General features: G+C 39.9%; 1 protein-coding gene across 2 annotated transcripts in view; it reads left to right on the top strand.

The window, feature by feature from the left end:
* The window catches only part of LOC137624362 (tyrosine-protein phosphatase 10D-like), a 303,867-nt gene that overhangs the window by 240,487 nt on the left and 45,464 nt on the right, over positions 1–17,916 (top strand). For both annotated transcript variants that reach the window (XM_068355068.1, XM_068355067.1), the window contains exons 18-21: positions 101–295; positions 1,426–1,542; positions 2,239–2,404; positions 3,443–3,678. In XM_068355068.1, coding sequence (XP_068211169.1) covers positions 101–295; positions 1,426–1,542; positions 2,239–2,404; positions 3,443–3,678 — 714 coding nt within the window. The remainder of the gene's footprint in view (positions 1–100; positions 296–1,425; positions 1,543–2,238; positions 2,405–3,442; positions 3,679–17,916) is intronic.

The raw sequence follows: 17,916 nt of genomic DNA, 5'->3' as shown, positions 1-17,916 counted from the left end.
ACTTCTTATATCTATATTCTTTAAAGATTTTACTTAAGAACTGTAATGTAATTTTTATTAATTTTTCTCATTTTTTCTCATTTTTCTTTAATTATACCAGGTCCAGTATCTTGTTGATGATGATGTACTCACAAATAGCACCAACCATGACACCATAACTCTAACTCGCTTACGACCGCACAGAAACTATACCTTCACCATCTTAACTCGTGCCGGCAGTCTGGATCACAACATAATGAGGCAGTCTGCACCTGTGTCTGCCACCTTCACTACAAGAGAAAGCACTCCTGGAGAGGTTAGATCATTACTTTGAGAAGTTTTGATTTTGTCACCAGACTAAAATTTCTGTACCATCATTTATGGTTAATGGGAACTATTGTATTTAGACAACAGGTTCTGTATATAAAATCTTTATACATATGTATTGATAGGTTCAGTCATTTAGCTGTCGTGTTCTAATGATATGATTATGGCTTTAGTACAGATTTTAATAAATTTGTGGTAAAGTAAGTGAAAACCTGTTTTTGAACAAAAAGAAATGTAATACTGTATTTGACTTTATTGTTAATACAGTGAATCTTTACTTCCTCAAACTGAAAGTGGGGGTTAGAATTAATTAACCAATGAATGATATCGTATTTTAACTAATGATCATTTTAAGTATAGTCATAGAGCAGATACAGATAATAGTTTAGCCTCAGAGTAATTGCATACAAGCAAAATTCCACTTATTAGTCTAGTACAGTGTTCCCTGATAGAGATTTCCAGTTTTTCTTATAGAATCACATCAACAAATATTTGCCTAATTTGTTTTTCTTGTTTCACTGATATATTCCACTAGATATTTACATCATTAGTAAAAATGAGTACAGTAACATGTTGATTATGATAGAACACGGGGGAGGTACTTTTATGCAGAGAAGTGAAAAAATTCCATTGAAATATTTTCAAGAGAAAATTAATCTATGTGAATTTAATAACCTATAAAATTTTCCCTGGTACCAGTGGAATTATGAACTTGTTCTCGATATTGTTTTTAATCCTCAGCTAACAGTGATTTTGAGATTTCTGAATATGGTGAAAATTGTAGAAATGTATAGATCTTTAAGAAGCTGTACAGCAAAGTGGAAAAAACCAAAGGAAGATTAACAATATTCAAAAGACTAAATACAGTATAATGCAAGTGGACCTATTGCAACACAATGTAAATTTTCTATTTCACCCAGAGCAAAACTCGCTTAAAATGGAACTGTGAGTTTTAAATAATGATAAGATTGCTCCTTAAATGAGTAATGGAGTAACTTACCATTTTTTCACCTTACTAAGAGAAATTAGGGGTATATTAAACCATAAGGAAAGTTTAATTAATAAACTCAAGAATAAAGCATTTTCAGTGATAAAATTTGTATCTATTTTTCTTTTAAGGTTGAGGAATTCATTCCAGAGGATATTTTTCCAAATCGCCTGACCTTTAAGTGGGCCCTTCCAATAGATGAACAGAATGGAGTCCTCACAGGATTTAATATAAAATATGGACCTAAGGTAAGGTAGTGGAAGATTTTTTAATTTGTTGCCGTTTACCTGCTATTTGCAGTCTCACGCTTCCAACAGACCTGATGCAAGTCAATTTTCAACATCTTAGTCGTATTTTTGTCCTGTAAGGGGACTTATACATTGTCTATCACGTACAATACACTGTACTGAACACGAAAAATTACTTACAACTTGCTATCATTTTATAAAAACTATACGAGTATACCTACATAAATAAGCTTCTATGTGAAGTACAGTATGTGCAGTAATTCATTATCATTATACAATGTGGAGAGAGATGTAAGGTTTGGTAAAACGACATAACCTGGATTTTAATTTTTTATATAATACTTAAAATGAGCGTCATAGTCACACCAATGTAAAGAGGGGTATTACTTTACATCACTTCATGTTATGTTACTCGATGTTGAACATACTATGCACATTTATTTTTAGCTATGGAGACTCACACACTTGTTAATTTATTTTCAGCAATTTAAGGATTCTTTAATGATAAACTTTGTGAATTTTGTAGATAAATATTTGGATTACCAGTGAGTGCTGCTTAGATTGTGAAAAATATCTGGAAGAATAATTGATTTATGGAACAAGCTAGTAGAATTTATAATTATAGTTTCTTGCTTTGCTTTGCATACAAGCAACTGCCATAATGCAATCATTAAATTTACCATTGTAATCTCATAGGGGACGCCACCTGAACATATGGATAAAAAGTTCTTCCGCCCGGAGGAACATCGGGGTACAATTTCAGAGCTTGTTCCTGGTAACACATACTCGTTCCAGATTGAAGCCGTAACTAAAATAGGATCAGGACGGGTCAAGTACTTTGAGCAAACCATGCCTATTGGGGGTGAGTTTCAGTGCCATTGTTTAGAAATGTACTTTTATATTGAAAGGATTTCTTGTTTATAAGAGATAGTTGTTTAATTACTGTAACCGCATAAGTTATTTGATCTTGTTTTTTAAAGGATGATTATTTAGTATTTTGAGTGTTTCTATATGCTGTATGTATACATCTAGTTTTACTCTTATGAAATAATTTAGAAGATCACTTTGCATACATCAAAATTTAAACTACAATATAATTTTCTTGAAGTAAGTTTTGCCATTTGGCATTATTGATAATTATATTAGAAATAGTAATAACCAACAACACAAACTAGGAAAAGCTATTCTCAGAGTCACTGATAAAAGATACCAGTTCATTATGGTATAATTTCTTAATTCTAATTCGAGGATGCTGATCAATTCATTAATTTGAAGGGGAAAAATAACTTTATGAAAGATTTTAATGAAATGTTCACTGTAAAAGCTTGATATCCACAGGATCACTGTGAATCATCCTTACAAAAGATAAACCTTTCATATTCACTTCTTGAACTTAATCCCTTTTGTTTCATGTCCTAATTCCTTGATATTCTTAAATCAATGGAAAATATGTAAAACAATTACCCTTCAATTATCTGTCGTAACATTTGGTTGGTCTAAGGTGTGTTTAATTATTTTTTTTTTATAGAAATACTTTATATCCCTACAACTGTAAACAGTATAAGAATAGAAACAGCAAACATGAAGAAAGAAAAAGAAGAAAGATGAAATCAGGATTTGTATAAAGTTGCTAAAATGGAAAAGAGGGAATTACAATATGAATTCAGAAATTCTTCACATTTAATTCACTCCATATAAACCCATAATGTATGAAACAAGGCACAGGCCGACAAGCAAAAACAGTTCAGCTACATGTAGATCTGGAGTTATCCTTTCACTGTTTTCCTTAAATCTATATTTGGTATCACATGAAAGCCCTTTATGGTTATGATTGTTGTCTCTAGACTGTATTGAAAATGTAATCAAGTTGAAAATTAACATCTTGCCCAAACCCTTACAGCTCCCCCTACGCCTGATTCTCTTGCTTTCCCGAGTGAAATCGCACGTACTTCCACTACCATCAAGATTCGTTTCCGCCAGAACTATTTCTCAGATGAAAATGGCAAAGTTAAAAATTATAGTGTAATTGCAGCTGAAGATATTAAACAAACTTCAAGATTAGATACGCTTTCTTCAAGATTAGATATGATTACTTGGAAAGATGTGAAAGATTTACCTATATGGCCTCCCTACCAGGTAAGGGTTTGGTTTTCACTCAAAAGAATCTTGGCTGTTATAAAATTTAAATTTGCAAAAGTGACCATATTCTAAATAAGTTACTGTAAGAATGAAAAAAGTGGCAATTTTCTTCAGTACCCCAGTCATCATTGAAATGTGAAATTAATGGTTTTTCTTTTGTAAAATATGTAATATTTAGTTTTATTTCTATCTGTGTTTCCAGCCTTGTACTGTTATTATTTTTATGAAACTCCCATGATATTCATATTGCTTCTACTCTAATCTGTGTTGATATCTACCCTGAAATAAAGATTTCAAGTTCTCTCTCCTGCAATATGTCTTCCACTCTGGGAACCACCATGCCAACTCTCGGTTGATGGCAGCTAATTAGTCAATGTCAACATATTACCTCCTGCTTTTCAGTTTTTCTCATTGCTGGTGTCAAATAAGACGTCCTTATTTCACCCCTCGTTCATGAGTATGGAAGAATGTTGTTCACTCACATTCCATCTTTTTGGAAGTTATATATGCTGTTAGTTGACTGCCTTGATTTGTAATCAGAAAGTAAAATAATTTAAAGATTAGTAAAACTTTTACCTTTTTTTGCTGCTTGCATTAAGTTCCAGGTAATCCAGTGACAACGGATAACACTAGGTATACTTCTTGAATTTTGCATAGCAGTTCTATTTTGTATTTTCGCATTATCTTGACTAAGGGCTTAGATAGTAGGTAATAGTCTCCAACCTTTTTCATACCTTTATTATAGTGTGAATATTTAACCCTTTTAACCCCGGGGTATTTGGAAATTTCCCACCCTTAACCCCCAGGGGGTTATTTTTTTCCAAGCACATTTTGCAGTATATTTTATTTAAATTGCTCTAACAACCTTAATTTTTGTCATAGAGAGGTCAGGTTGGTCTCATTCTCTTGGAAAATGCCTGAATTTTCTCAAAAAATTATCAAAAAATATGAAAAACTAATTTTTATAGCATTTTTTTGCAAGGACGTACCGGTACGTCCATGGTGGTAAAGGGATGGCTTTTGTGAAACGTACCAGTACGTCCTTTGGGGGTAAAAGGGTTAATAAAAATTATTTTTTATATCACTTAGAAAGATAAAGGTTCATGTTTTGATTGGCCCAACTGTGTATTTTTCAATATTAAACTTACCCGATAATCATGTAGCTGTCAACTCCGTTGCCCGACAGAATTCTATGGAGGGATACGCCAGCTATCACAATACTAGAAGGGGGTGTACTTACCAGCGCCACCTGTGGCCAGGTACTCAAGTACTTCTTGTTGACACCTCCTCAATTATTCCTCTGTCGTGCTTCCGGCAAGACGTTCTGGGATACGCTTATGGTCTTCGAGTTTATTCACGGCTAATTGGTGAAGTATTCTCTCAGATTAACGGCTGTCGCTTTACTGGAAACCTTCTTATATTAGCTAGATAGCTTTTATATAGTCCTGATTAACGGTTAACGATTTTTTGCTTGTTTTTGGAACCCCCTTTGGCTAACTCTTTGGATTCAAGATGTCTGACATTTCGCAAGCCCCCTCCCATAGACGATGTAGGTCTTGCAATAGGCGTATTCCGAAGGCCTCGGTAGATCCTCACACCGCTTGTTCTGACTGTAGGGACAGGCCCTGTCAGTTAGAAAATCGATGTGAGGAATGCGCCGGACTTTCGGAATTGGAATTTGTCCGTCTTTTGAAATATTCAACTAAGTTAGAGAGAGGTAGAGTTAGGAGGAGTTCTTCTCACTCTTCACTGTTTTCCTCACCTCATGATCCCCTACCTTTTCCTACCCCTGTAGTGGCTACCCCCGAACCTACTGTTTGCCCTCCGCCTGATATGTCTGTTGTTTTGCGTGCTATTCAGGCTTTAGGCGATAAAGTAGAGTCAGTGGTAAGTGACCATAAGTCTCTGATGGCCGAAGTTAAAGATCTTAAGGTCAAGAGTGCAGTGGGTGGAGTTAGTGCCAGTGCTGTGACGAGTGCTAGTGTCAGTGCAGTGCCAAGTGCTAGTGTTAGTGCCAGTGTGGTGCGTGAGGATTTTTCTGTGCGAGCCAGTCGTCCTCCCAGTCCGGGACCTCTTGCAAGCTCCCAAGCCCAGGGGAGAAGCAATGTCGAAGGGCATAAGGGTTCGGCAGGCCTTGTTAGGCGCACAGAATTATCCTCGGTGGTTGCGGGCGTGTCTTCCAAAGACCGTCACTCCCACCTGCAGACGATTGAGCCCGTCTTTATCTCGTCCGCTGATCAACTGTCAGGGAAGAAACGTTGGTCTCAGGTCTCGAGACCGCTTAAACGTAGAGTCCAGTCCGCGAGTGCTCAGCCAGGTTGCAGTCATTGGCTCAGCTCTGACTCGCCTCAGTCATCTGTCGACTGTACTCCGCCCAAGAGGAGTAAGGTTCTGCCACAACAGAGCTCGACTGTTAAGGCTTTACCTCAGTCTACTGTCGTTTCTGCCGATCCCAAGTGGACTCTTCTTCAGTCCATGCAAGCACAGCTTTCGGACTTGATGCGTGAGTGTCGGGCTGAGAGTGTTGCACCTCCGCCTCCGCCTACACTCCCTCCGCCTGCTCTCGCTCCGCCTGCGCTCGCCCCGCCTGCGCTCGCTCCACCTGGTCGCAGCACCATCTGCCAGGCGTATGATGTTGAGCCACATTCTGAGTTCGCTGTTCCCAGTGGTGTTCAGCCTCAGCCTTCTTTAAGGCAACCTTTACTTTGGGATCAGGAGGATTATTCCACTCTTCCTCCGCCTCCCCTTGCTGCTCCACCAGTGGTGCAACTCTCGGTTGAGGTACAACAACCTCTCCCGTCCATGAGTCAGTCTCCTCAGCTCTCGCTGCAGCGAGCTCAACCCTCCTCAAGGCAAGCTCCTCTACACCCTGGACTTGCGCCTCAGGAGCCTCAGCTTGCGAGAACTTTACCTTGTTCTGCGCAGCCTCAACCTCATCATGCTCCGCTCATACCACAGGAACAGGAACTTGCTACTCCGCCTCCGTCCACCGCTCAGCAAGCGCAATCCTTGGGTTCAACCTCTCATGCTAGGAGTCAGCCTCCTCCACCCATGCGCCTTCCTTCTGCTTCGTCTGTTGTTCAGCCTTTGCAGTCTGAGCCTCAGGTTTTCCCTCAACAGTTACTTGAAGAGGAAACCACTGTTATTGTTCCTACTCGTTCTGACTCTGCGGTTCAGCATTCTTGTCCGATCTCTTCGCTACACTCTGGTGATGAGGTGTCGGATGATGAGGAGGCACACCTGGATCCCTCATCAGATGTGGATGAATCCAAGCTTTCTCCACAGTCTATTGATTTTCGTAAGGTCTTGGCTCTACTTAGGGAGGTTTACCCAGACCACTTTGTCTCTGCTGTTCCCCGCTCTCCACCATCTGAGTTTTCGCTGGGCGTACAACAAGCTAAGTCCACCTATACTAAGCTAGTCCTAGCTAGATCCTCTAAGAGGGCTTTAAGGATCTTAGGGGAATGGCTGCAGTCTAAGCAACACCTTGGCAAGACTTCCTTCATGTTCCCTCCAACGAAGCTCACTTCGAAAGCGAGCGTTTGGTATGCCACAGGGGAAGCACCAGGCTTGGGAGTACCTGCCTCTGCCCAGGCTGACTTCTCAAGTCTGGTAGACTCGCCTCGGAGAACTGCTATGAGGCGATCTAAGGTTTGTTGGACCTTCTCAGACCTGGATCACTTACTGAAAGGGATGTTTAGAGCATTTGAAATGTTCAACTTTCTCGACTGGTGCCTGGGGGCCCTCAGCAAGAAAACCTCTCCTGCGGACAAAGATTCTGCCATGCTATTAATGTCCTGCATGGATAAGGCCATTAGAGATGGATCGGGTGAGCTAGCGTCGATGTTTGTATCAGGGGTGTTGAAGAAAAGGGAACAACTGTGTACCTTCCTTTCCGCCAGCATTACACCTTGCCAACGGTCACAACTCCTTTTTGCTCTGCTCTCGAAGTTCCTCTTTCCCGAAGAGCTGGTTAAGGACTTGTCTGCTGCCCTGATACAAAAGGATACACACGATCTTGTAGCCTCATCGGCTCGTAAGTCTAAGGTTGCTACCTCAGTACCCAAGACTTATCGCTCCCCAGTGGCTGATACCCCAGCTACGAGGTTCATACCGCCCTTTCGTGGTAGAGCCCCCAGCCGAGGAAGCTCCCGTCCAGACTCTCACAGGAGCAAGTCTAGGAAAGGATCCAGGACATCTAAGGGAAAAAACTGACTCTCCGCATCTCCAGACAACAGTAGGAGCCAGACTCAAGATCTTCTGGCGAGCCTGGGAGAAGAGAGGTGCAGACGCCCAGTCTGTCAGTTGGCTGAGGAACGGTTACAGGATTCCATTCTGCCTCAAACCACCTCTGACCACATCGCCCATCAACCTCTCTCCCAACTACAAAGAAGAGGACAAGAGGGTAGCATTGCACCAGGAGGTGTCGCTACTTGTGCAGAAGAAGGCAGTGGTTATAGTCCGGGACCATCAATCCCCGGGCTTCTACAACCGTCTCTTTCTTGTGGCCAAGAAGACAGGAGGTTGGAGACCGGTGCTGGACGTCAGCGCTCTCAACGAGTATGTCACCAAGCAGACGTTCACGATGGAGACGACCAAGTCGGTCTTAGCAGCGGTCAGACAGGAGGACTGGATGGTCTCGTTGGACTTGAAAGATGCATACTTTCACGTTCCTATTCATCCAGACTCCCAACCTTTCCTGAGATTCGTTTTCGGAAAGGTTGTCTATCAATTCCAAGCCCTGTGTTTTGGCCTAAGCACAGCTCCTATGGTCTTTACTCATCTGATGAGGAATGTAGCAAAATTCCTACACTTGTCGAACATCAGAGCCTCCCTCTACCTAGACGACTGGCTGTTGAGAGCCTCCACGAGTCGTCGTTGTCTGGAGAATCTCAATTGGACTTTAGACTTAATCAGAGACCTAGGTCTATTAGTCAATATAGAGAAGTCTCAACTCATTCCCTCCCAATCCATTGTGTACTTGGGAATGGAGATTCGGAGTCAGGATTTTCGGGCTTTTCCATCGGCCCCCAGGATAAGCCAGGCCCTAGAGTGCATCATGAGCATGCTGAAGAGGAGCAGTTGCTCAGTGAGACAGTGGATGAGTCTCACAGGGACCCTCTCATCACTGGCCCTGTTTGTCGAGCTAGGGAGACTCCACCTCCGCCCTCTTCAATTCCATCTTGCAGCTCATTGGGACAAGGGTTCGACTCTCGAAGCAGTCTCTATCCCTATCAACCAAGAGATGAAGACCACTCTCCTGTGGTGGAAGCACAACCTCCTTCTCAAGGAGGGTCTATCGTTGGCCATTCAGACCCCCAATCTTCATCTCTTCTCAGATGCATCGGACTCGGGCTGGGGTGCAACCTTGGACGGACGGGAATGCTCGGGAACGTGGAACGAGGAACAAGGATTACTCCACATCAACTGCAAGGAGCTGCTAGCAGTTCATCTAGCCCTGTTGAACTTCAAGTCCCTCCTGCTAGGCAAAGTGGTGGAGGTGAACTCAGACAATACCACAGCCTTGGCTTACATCTCCAAGCAAGGAGGGACCCATTCGAGGAGCCTATACGAGATCGCAAGGGACCTCCTCATTTGGTCAAGAGGTCTAAACCTCACTCTGGTCACGAGGTTCATTCAGGGCGATATGAACGTCTCAGCAGATCGCCTAAGCAGAAGGAATCAGGTCATTCCCACGGAATGGACCCTCCACAAGAGTGTGTGCAACAGACTTTGGACCTTGTGGGGTCAACCTACCATAGATCTGTTTGCCACCTCCATAACCAAGAGACTTCCGCTGTATTGTTCCCCTGTTCCAGACCCTGCAGCAGTTCATGTGGATGCTTTTCTACTGAACTGGTCCCATCTCGACCTGTACGCATTCCCACCGTTCAGGATAATAAACAAAGTTCTGCAGAAATTCGTCTCGCACGAAGGGACACGGCTGACGCTGGTTGCTCCCCTTTGGCCTGCAAGAGAATGGTTCACAGAGGTACTTCAATGGCTAGTCGACTTCCCCAGGACTCTACCTCTAAGAGTGGACCTTCTACGTCAACCTCACGTAGACAGGTTGCACCCAAACCTCCACGCTCTTCGGCTGACTGCCTTCAGACTGTCGAAAGATTCGCTAGAGCTAGAGGCTTTTCGAAGGAGGCAGCCAGTGCGATTGCCAGAGCAAGAAGGGTTTCCACTCGTAGAGTCTACCAATCTAAGTGGGAGGTCTTCCGAAGCTGGTGTAGAGCCAATTCAATATCCTCTACCAATACCTCTGTGACCCAAATAGCTGACTTCCTTCTACATCTTAGGAATGAGAGATCCCTTTCAGCACCTAAGAATAAAGGATATAGGAGTATGTTGGCTTCAGTTCTCCGCCACAGAGGTTTGGACCTGTCTTCCAACAAGGACCTTCAAGACATTCTTAAGTCTTTTGAGACGTCTAAAGAACGTCGTCTTTCCACTCCAGGCTGGAATCTAGACGTAGTCTTAAGGTTCCTTATGTCATCTAGGTTCGAACCTCTCCAGTCAGCTTCCTTCAAGGACCTTACCCTCAAGACTCTTTTTCTCGTTTGCCTTGCAACAGCTAAGAGAGTCAGTGAGGTTCATGCCTTCAGCAAGAACATTGGTTTCACAACCGAATCTGCAACATGTTCTTTTCAGCTTGGATTCCTAGCAAAGAACGAGCTTCCTTCACGTCCTTGGCCTAGATCGTTCGAAATACCTAGCCTCTCCAACATGGTAGGTAACGAACTAGAGAGAGTTCTTTGCCCTGTCAGAGCTCTCAAATATTATCTTAAGAGGTCTAAACCTATTCGAGGACAGTCAGAAGCCTTATGGTGTGCCATCAAGAAACCTTCGAGACCCATGTCCAAGAATGGGCTTTCGTATTATATAAGGCTTCTGATCAGAGAAGCACATTCTCACTTAAAGGAGGAAGACCTTGCATTGCTGAAGGTAAGGACCCACGAAGTAAGAGCCGTAGCTACTTCGATGGCCTTTAATAAAAACCGTTCTCTGCAGAGCATAATGGATGCAACCTATTGGAGGAGCAAGTCAGTGTTTGCATCATTTTATCTGAAAGATGTCCAGTCTCTTTACGAGAACTGCTACACCCTGGGACCATTCGTAGCAGCGAGTGCAGTAGTAGGTGAGGGCTCAGCCACTACATTCCCTTAATCCCATAACCTTTTTTAACCTTTCTCTTGAATACTTTTATTGTTGTTTTTATGGTTGTTACGGTAGGCTAAGAAGCCTTCCGCATCCTTGGATTTGGCGGGTGGTCTATTCATTCTTGAGAAGCGCCTGGGTTAAAGGTTTGGTAGAGGTCCTTTAGTAGGGGTTGCAACCCCGTGTACTTTGGCACCTTTGGGTTGATTCAGCCTCCAAGAGGAACGCTGCGCTCAGTAAGGAAGACGAACTTTAAATAAAGAGGCAGAGTAACGGTTCTATTCGACTTCCTTACCAGGTACTTATTATTTCATTGTTATTTGAGATAACTGTTATATGAAATATGGGATACTTAGCTATCCTTTAATCTTGTACACTGGTTTTCACCCACCTCCCTGGGTGTGAATCAGCTACATGATTATCGGGTAAGTTTAATATTGAAAAATGTTATTTTTATTAGTAAAATAAATTTTTGAATATACTTACCCGATAATCATGATTTAATCGACCCTCCCTTCCTCCCCAGAGAGAACCAGTGGACCGAGGAATAATTGAGGAGGTGTCAACAAGAAGTACTTGAGTACCTGGCCACAGGTGGCGCTGGTAAGTACACCCCCTTCTAGTATTGTGATAGCTGGCGTATCCCTCCATAGAATTCTGTCGGGCAACGGAGTTGACAGCTACATGATTATCGGGTAAGTATATTCAAAAATTTATTTTACTAATAAAAATAACATTTTTCTTGGGTGTTAGACACGTTAACGTAAGTTTTCTGAATGAGTTCCTTGCGTAGAGAGGTGTATACTTTACAGATACTTATTTTAATAGAATATTCAAAATATAGTAAGTTAATTGAGTTAAGTTTTTACGTCTATTTGTTTTAACTAATCTCTAAAAGGGATTTTGAAGGTAGAAAAACCTATTCTTTGGGAGGTTCTGCATGGTCTCCAAGACTAAAACGGGGAATCCAGTACAACATAGATACCAAGGAAATATTGTCTCCCGTGCTGTAGGGTCAGTGTGTCAATGTGCAAAGCAAGGACTCGGGGGTATATATGGAAGACACTCAAGTTCAGGCGCTATTGAACTTGGAATAGGATTTTCATTGCTAGAAATACCTTGCCAATGCCGAGTGAAGAGGTGTTTATGTCCTGCTCTATTGAATTTTTGTCCCGAGCTGTTTAAGCTTACATTTTTCATTTGTGAAACCTTTGAAAATATTACTTAATCTCATGGAGATAATAAAGTGAAAAGTAAAAGTATACCATGGCTGGTTGCCCCCTGTGTGGATTTTTGAGGGGAGGTGAAAAAAAGTGGATAAGATGTGGCTGTGATAGGTGCTACCACAAGAAGTGTGTGTTTATAGAGGCAAACATATGTGATCAAGACATAACAAACTTGAAATCGATTTGTCCATACTATGTAGATGAAGCCAGTATGGCCAAGACCGTTATAAAAATATGTAGGAAGAATTAAAAATGCAAGACCTTTATATAAATGGACATGAAGAGAAAATATCTGAATTGGAATGCTAAATTGCGGAACTCACTGCGGATGCAGCAAATTCCATCACCCAGATTACTGATTTAACTAAGAAAGTTAATAATCTAGCGATGAATATGGAATGAATTAAGTTTACACTTCAAACACTGATGGACTCAAAACAAGAGAAAATAACATATGCTGAGAAAGTTAAGGAAAAAAATCTGCTAGTAATGAAATTGATTAAAACATCAACTAAAATCACTGACAGAAAAATTGAAGTCAAACATGCTCTTAAAGACATTTTAATTCTTAATATGAGATCAACTTCAAATGGAAATGTTATTGTAAACTTTTCTGACGAAAAGATCAGAGAGGAAGCAGCAAACAAGATTCGAACCATGGTTGCCAACACTGAGACGAGGGAAATTAGAATCCTTTGATTCCAGAGAATTGTTGCCTGGACCAGATGGAAAATATAGAAGAGAAGATAAGTCTGTTATCCAATGAAATTGCTGCAGGTGGGACTGCCCTCTACTTGTTGAAAGGTGAACCTGAAGTTCGGAAGGCTATTAATGATATAGGTAATAAAGTTATACTCAGATGGGGCATATAATACGTGATAGGTATCATTAGACGGCCTGCTACCATGGTCAAAGATACGGACATTTTGTAAAAGATTGCAAGTTTAAGACATAATAAAGTGTGCGGGAAATGTTCTGAAAAACATTCCACCAAAGAATGTAATTTGCAACAGGTGAAATGTGTAAATTACACCAAGTTAAACAAACCAAATGACCACACAGTGAACTCAAGAAATTGCAAAGCTTTTGGTTTGGAATTGAAAAGACTAGCAGAAAATACTGACCATGGATACTAATGACACTATAAACTGCGGCTATGTAAATACAGTTGTGAGTGGGTGAGCCGTTTCTTAGCATCATTATTGAATTTTTAAGTAATAGATTGCAAATGTTGTTGATGGGCATCATAGTGAGTATAGGAATGTAATATCTGGTGTTCCTCAGGGTAGTGTTCTTGGCCCATTAATTTTCAAACTATATATGCATGACATGTAGTTTAGTCTAGAAACAAGCTTGTTACATATGCAGATGATGCTACTCTCTTTGCATCAATTCCATCTCCTGAATGTAGATTAGGGTTGCTGAATCCCTTAATAGAGATCTAGCTAAAATTAGTGTGTGGTGCAAATTATGGGGTATGAAGTTGAATCCTAACAAAACTCAAAGTATGATTGTAAGTAGGTCAAGGACCATGGCTCCTCAACATCCAGATCTAAGCATTGATAATGTTTCTTTAACTTTGTATGACTCTTTTTAGAATTTTAGGTGTGATTCTCAACAGTAAATTTACTTTTGAGAAACACAGGTCTGTGTCTTCTTCAATTGCGCAAAATACGGGCTTATTGAGAGTCTTTCAAGATTTTTGGTGATCAATCTATTCTGAAGAAGTGTTTTAATTCTTTCATTTTACCTTGTTTCGAGTATTGTTCAACTGTGTAGTCTTCAGCTGCTGATTCTCATCTTAATTTGTTGGATGGGAACTTGAGGTCTATTAAATTTTTTATTCCTGATTTAGATATTAATCTTTGGCACCGTCATTCAATTAGTTCATTATGCATGTTGCATAAGATTTTTTATAATTCTGACCATCCTTTACATTCAGATCTTCCCGGACAGTTCCATCCTGTTCGTAATACTAAGTATGCAGTTAAATCTAATAATCAAGCCATCTCCATCATGCCGCTCAATACTATACAGTACTTAAGAAGTTTTATTCCAGCTGTGAGCAAGTTGTGGAATGATTTTCCTAATCGGGTAGTTGAATCAGTAGTACTTCAAAGGTTCAGACTCGCAGCAAATGTTTTATGTTGAACAGTCTTGCATAAGTCCTTTTATAGTTTATAAATTAAATATCTGTTTTAATGTTGTTAATGTTTTTAAAATATTTTATTTTGATTTTCATTACCTCTTATATCGTTTATTTACTTCCTTATTTCCTTTCCTCACTGGGCTATTTTTCCCTGTCGGAGCCTTTGGGCTTATAGCGTCTTGCTTTTCCAACTAGGTTTGTAGCTTAGCTAGTAATAATGATAATAATAGTACAATCTCGTGGTTATAAAACTATTCAAATTTTAGAATTGATAAATAAATATTTGGACTTACTATCATTATCTAAAACAGTTAAATAACTTTGACAAGGCTAAGAGAGCTGAAATGACCCCCCCACACACGCTTTCTTCCATATTTCGCGAGAGGTCAAGTTTAGGGGGGTCGTTGGGCTCTTCAACCATAAAGGTTACTCAAATCTCAAGATGATAAAAAAACTAGTGTAACAAGCTTTAAGCATTTAGAAATAAACTTTATACACAAAAGCAAAAATCCATCCATTGTAACAGATCTTGATGTGCCCATGAATGAATTCAGTATGTTTGAACTCGAAGCTATTCTTAAAACGCTTAGGAGATGAAAAGCCCCTGGATATAATAGAATAACTGCTGAAATATTGGCTGAAAATGAAGTGACTCTCAGAATACTAACAAGATAATTCTGAAGAATGGGGCATGAAGAGGGAAAATCTGATGAATGGGAGGTAGAAGTTTTGGTGAAAGGGGCAAAAAAAAAAGAAAAAAAAAGAAAAAGAGAGAGAGAGAGAGAGAGAGAGAGAGAGAGAGAGAGAGAGAGAGAGAGAGAGAGAGAGAGAGAGAGTCTGACTGATTGCAATAATTACAGAGGCATCACACTTACATCAGTTGTCATGAAAATATATAGTATGCTTCTTCTAAAGAGGCTAGAGAGAAAGATTGATGAAATGCTGAGAGATGAACAAGCAGGATTTAGAAAAGATGGAAGTGGTACTGACCAAATTTTCATTTTAAGACATTTGTACAGCAATGTGTAGGATATATGGATCCACTTGTGATGGCATTTCTGGACTATGAAAAATCCTTTGATAGTGTGCAGCTGAAATTTTAAGGAGAGTCCTGCATTATTATGGAGTTCTTCTTAAATATGTAAATTTGATAAGTGTTCATGGTCATAATAAGTGTAAAAGTGCAAAGTTAATGTTAGTGGAGTCCTATCAAATGAATTTCAAGTAAACAGTAGAGTACTTCAAGGGAATGTGTTGTCACCTATTTCTTTATCCTCCTCATGGATTTTGTAATGCTTAGAACAGTTGGAGGTGGTGGAGAAAGATTGGACTGGATTGGTAATAGTAAATTAGCTGACCTAGAGTATGCTGATGACGCTGTCCTTCTTAGCAGAACACCACAGGATTTGCAATGCTTGCTTACCAGAATGCTTGAAATACCACAGGAGGTTGGGCTTAAGATAGATAGAAGAAAGACAGAGATGATGAGAACGGAATATGCAATGGAAGAGGAAATAGCATTGAAGGAAAAGGATTAATGAGGTAGAATAATTTAAATATTTAGGAACTATGATCTTTAATACAGGGTCTTTAGAATTAGAGTTTAATGAAAGATTGAAAAAAACAAATAAGACAATGGCTAGGTTAAATAGAATTTGGAAATCAAATTGCCTGAAATTACACAAAAAAATCAGGCTATATATCAGTTTAGTGAGATTGAGGTTACTGTATGGACGTGAGTCGTGGTGTGTCAATGAAACCATTTCCAACAGAATTTGTGGATTTGAGAACAAAGCCCTCAGAAGAATATTGGGAGTTAAATGGCTGGACAGCATTAGAAATGAAACTATAAGAGATTACTCGAGTGCCATATGTGGATGAGATCATCGTGAGGGGCAGATGGAGATGCTTTGGTCATGCTCTTTGCACTCCCCAAGAGAGATTAGTTCACCAAACTTTCAACTGGGCTTCAAAAGGCACTAGAAAAGTTGGAAGACTCAGACCTACATGGCTGAGGACTATGAAGCATGGAGTAGATGAAAAATAGAGAAGTATTGATTTAAAAGCTGAAGGTAGAGACAACTGTTGAAATCTAACTGATGCCATTTGTGTCTATAGGCGTAGGAAGAGATGATGATGAGCAGTTTACAAACCTCAGAGAACAAATACCAGTGTGTATCTTCTTTGAAGTTTTAATTTTACTCATTGAGATGATTATCATGGAGAAAAATAAATTAGTTATTTGTGCAGCCTTCAATCTTTGGATGAATGACACATCAAATCTGGAGGCTTCAGCATTTAGTTGATTTATTGGAATCAAATCAATTAATAAATAATGTTGGGTGTGCAACTACTTTGACTGGGCATACGTTGGACCTGGTTTTAAGTGATGGAATGAATAACATTGTATCTGATATAAATGTAGAAGAGAAGTGCACTATCTCTTCAGGCACAAACTTATTACGTTTCGACTACCTCTACAGAAACACACAGTGAAGAAAATAAACTTTAGGCATAAGTCAAACTTCTCTCTTTTTGTATTTACTGAAGAAGTTAGAAGTAAGATAAATGATGCTATCAGTATTCCCTGCAATCAGGATAATCAACATTTGTTGGGCTCTATGTGTGTTGACTGCCTTATGACCATCTTTAATAGGGTGAGTGAAGTGAATAAAATGCCTAACATGCACCCACTGATGGAAAAGACTATAATTGTTAAAGACCGATTGCCTTGGTTTGATGGGGAGACCTTGGAGAAAAAATAGAGGGAAATAGACGTAAAGAAAGTGGAATCTTATAAAAAATGAAAGTACATTGGTAGAATATAAAACTGTAATGTGATAATATAAATATCTACCAAGAGGGTAAAAAAACAAATACTGTAATAGAAAAGCTTGTGAAGCAGCAACAGACATAAATAAATTACATTGTCTTCTAAATGGTATAATGGGAAATGTAAATGAAAAAAGGTTACTAGAGGGGTACAGGGACCAGGAACTGGGAAATAATTTTCTAGTATTCTTTGAAAACAAAATAGAAAATATAGCAAGGTCATTTGCAAACATTCAACATCAGATTAGTGCTACACCAGATACACAGAGAAAATTAACGAGATTCAATAATATAACACAAGACGATGTTACCAAGATTATAAAGAGAGCAAAGAAAACAAACTTTACGATCTGTCCAATACCAATATCTGAAGTAACTGGAGAAAGAAACTTTTCTAGCCTAGTTGATATAATTCCGAGAATAGCAAATACAAGTTAGCATTGATGAGTGTAAGTTTCCCAAATCTAAAAACATGGCTATAGTTATGCCGGTTCTGAAAAGTGCTCTAGATTATCAGGGATTAAGCTCCTATAGACCTATTTCGAATCTATCCTTTATTTCAAAAGTGATAGAGTGACAATGAAACCCTCCAATAGATTTAGTAGATTTGAGAACAAAGCCCTCAGAAGGATATTGGGAGTTAAATGGCAGGACAGGATTAGAAATGAAACTGTATGAGAGATTACTCGAGTGCCATATGTGGATGAGGTCATGATGAAGAGTGGATGGAGATGGTGTGGGTGTGCTATTCATGCTCTCCAAGAGAGATTAGTTCACTGAAGGTTCAGCTGTGCTCCACAAGTGACTAGAAGAGTTGGAAGACCCAGGCCTACATGGCTGAGGACTATGAAGCGCGAAGTAGGA

This window comes from Palaemon carinicauda, chromosome 31, assembly GCF_036898095.1.
Source record: "Palaemon carinicauda isolate YSFRI2023 chromosome 31, ASM3689809v2, whole genome shotgun sequence".
NCBI classification, from domain to species: domain Eukaryota; kingdom Metazoa; phylum Arthropoda; class Malacostraca; order Decapoda; family Palaemonidae; genus Palaemon; species Palaemon carinicauda.
Note: the sequence above shows the minus strand (reverse complement) of the source record. Positions and strands in the feature narration are given on the sequence as shown.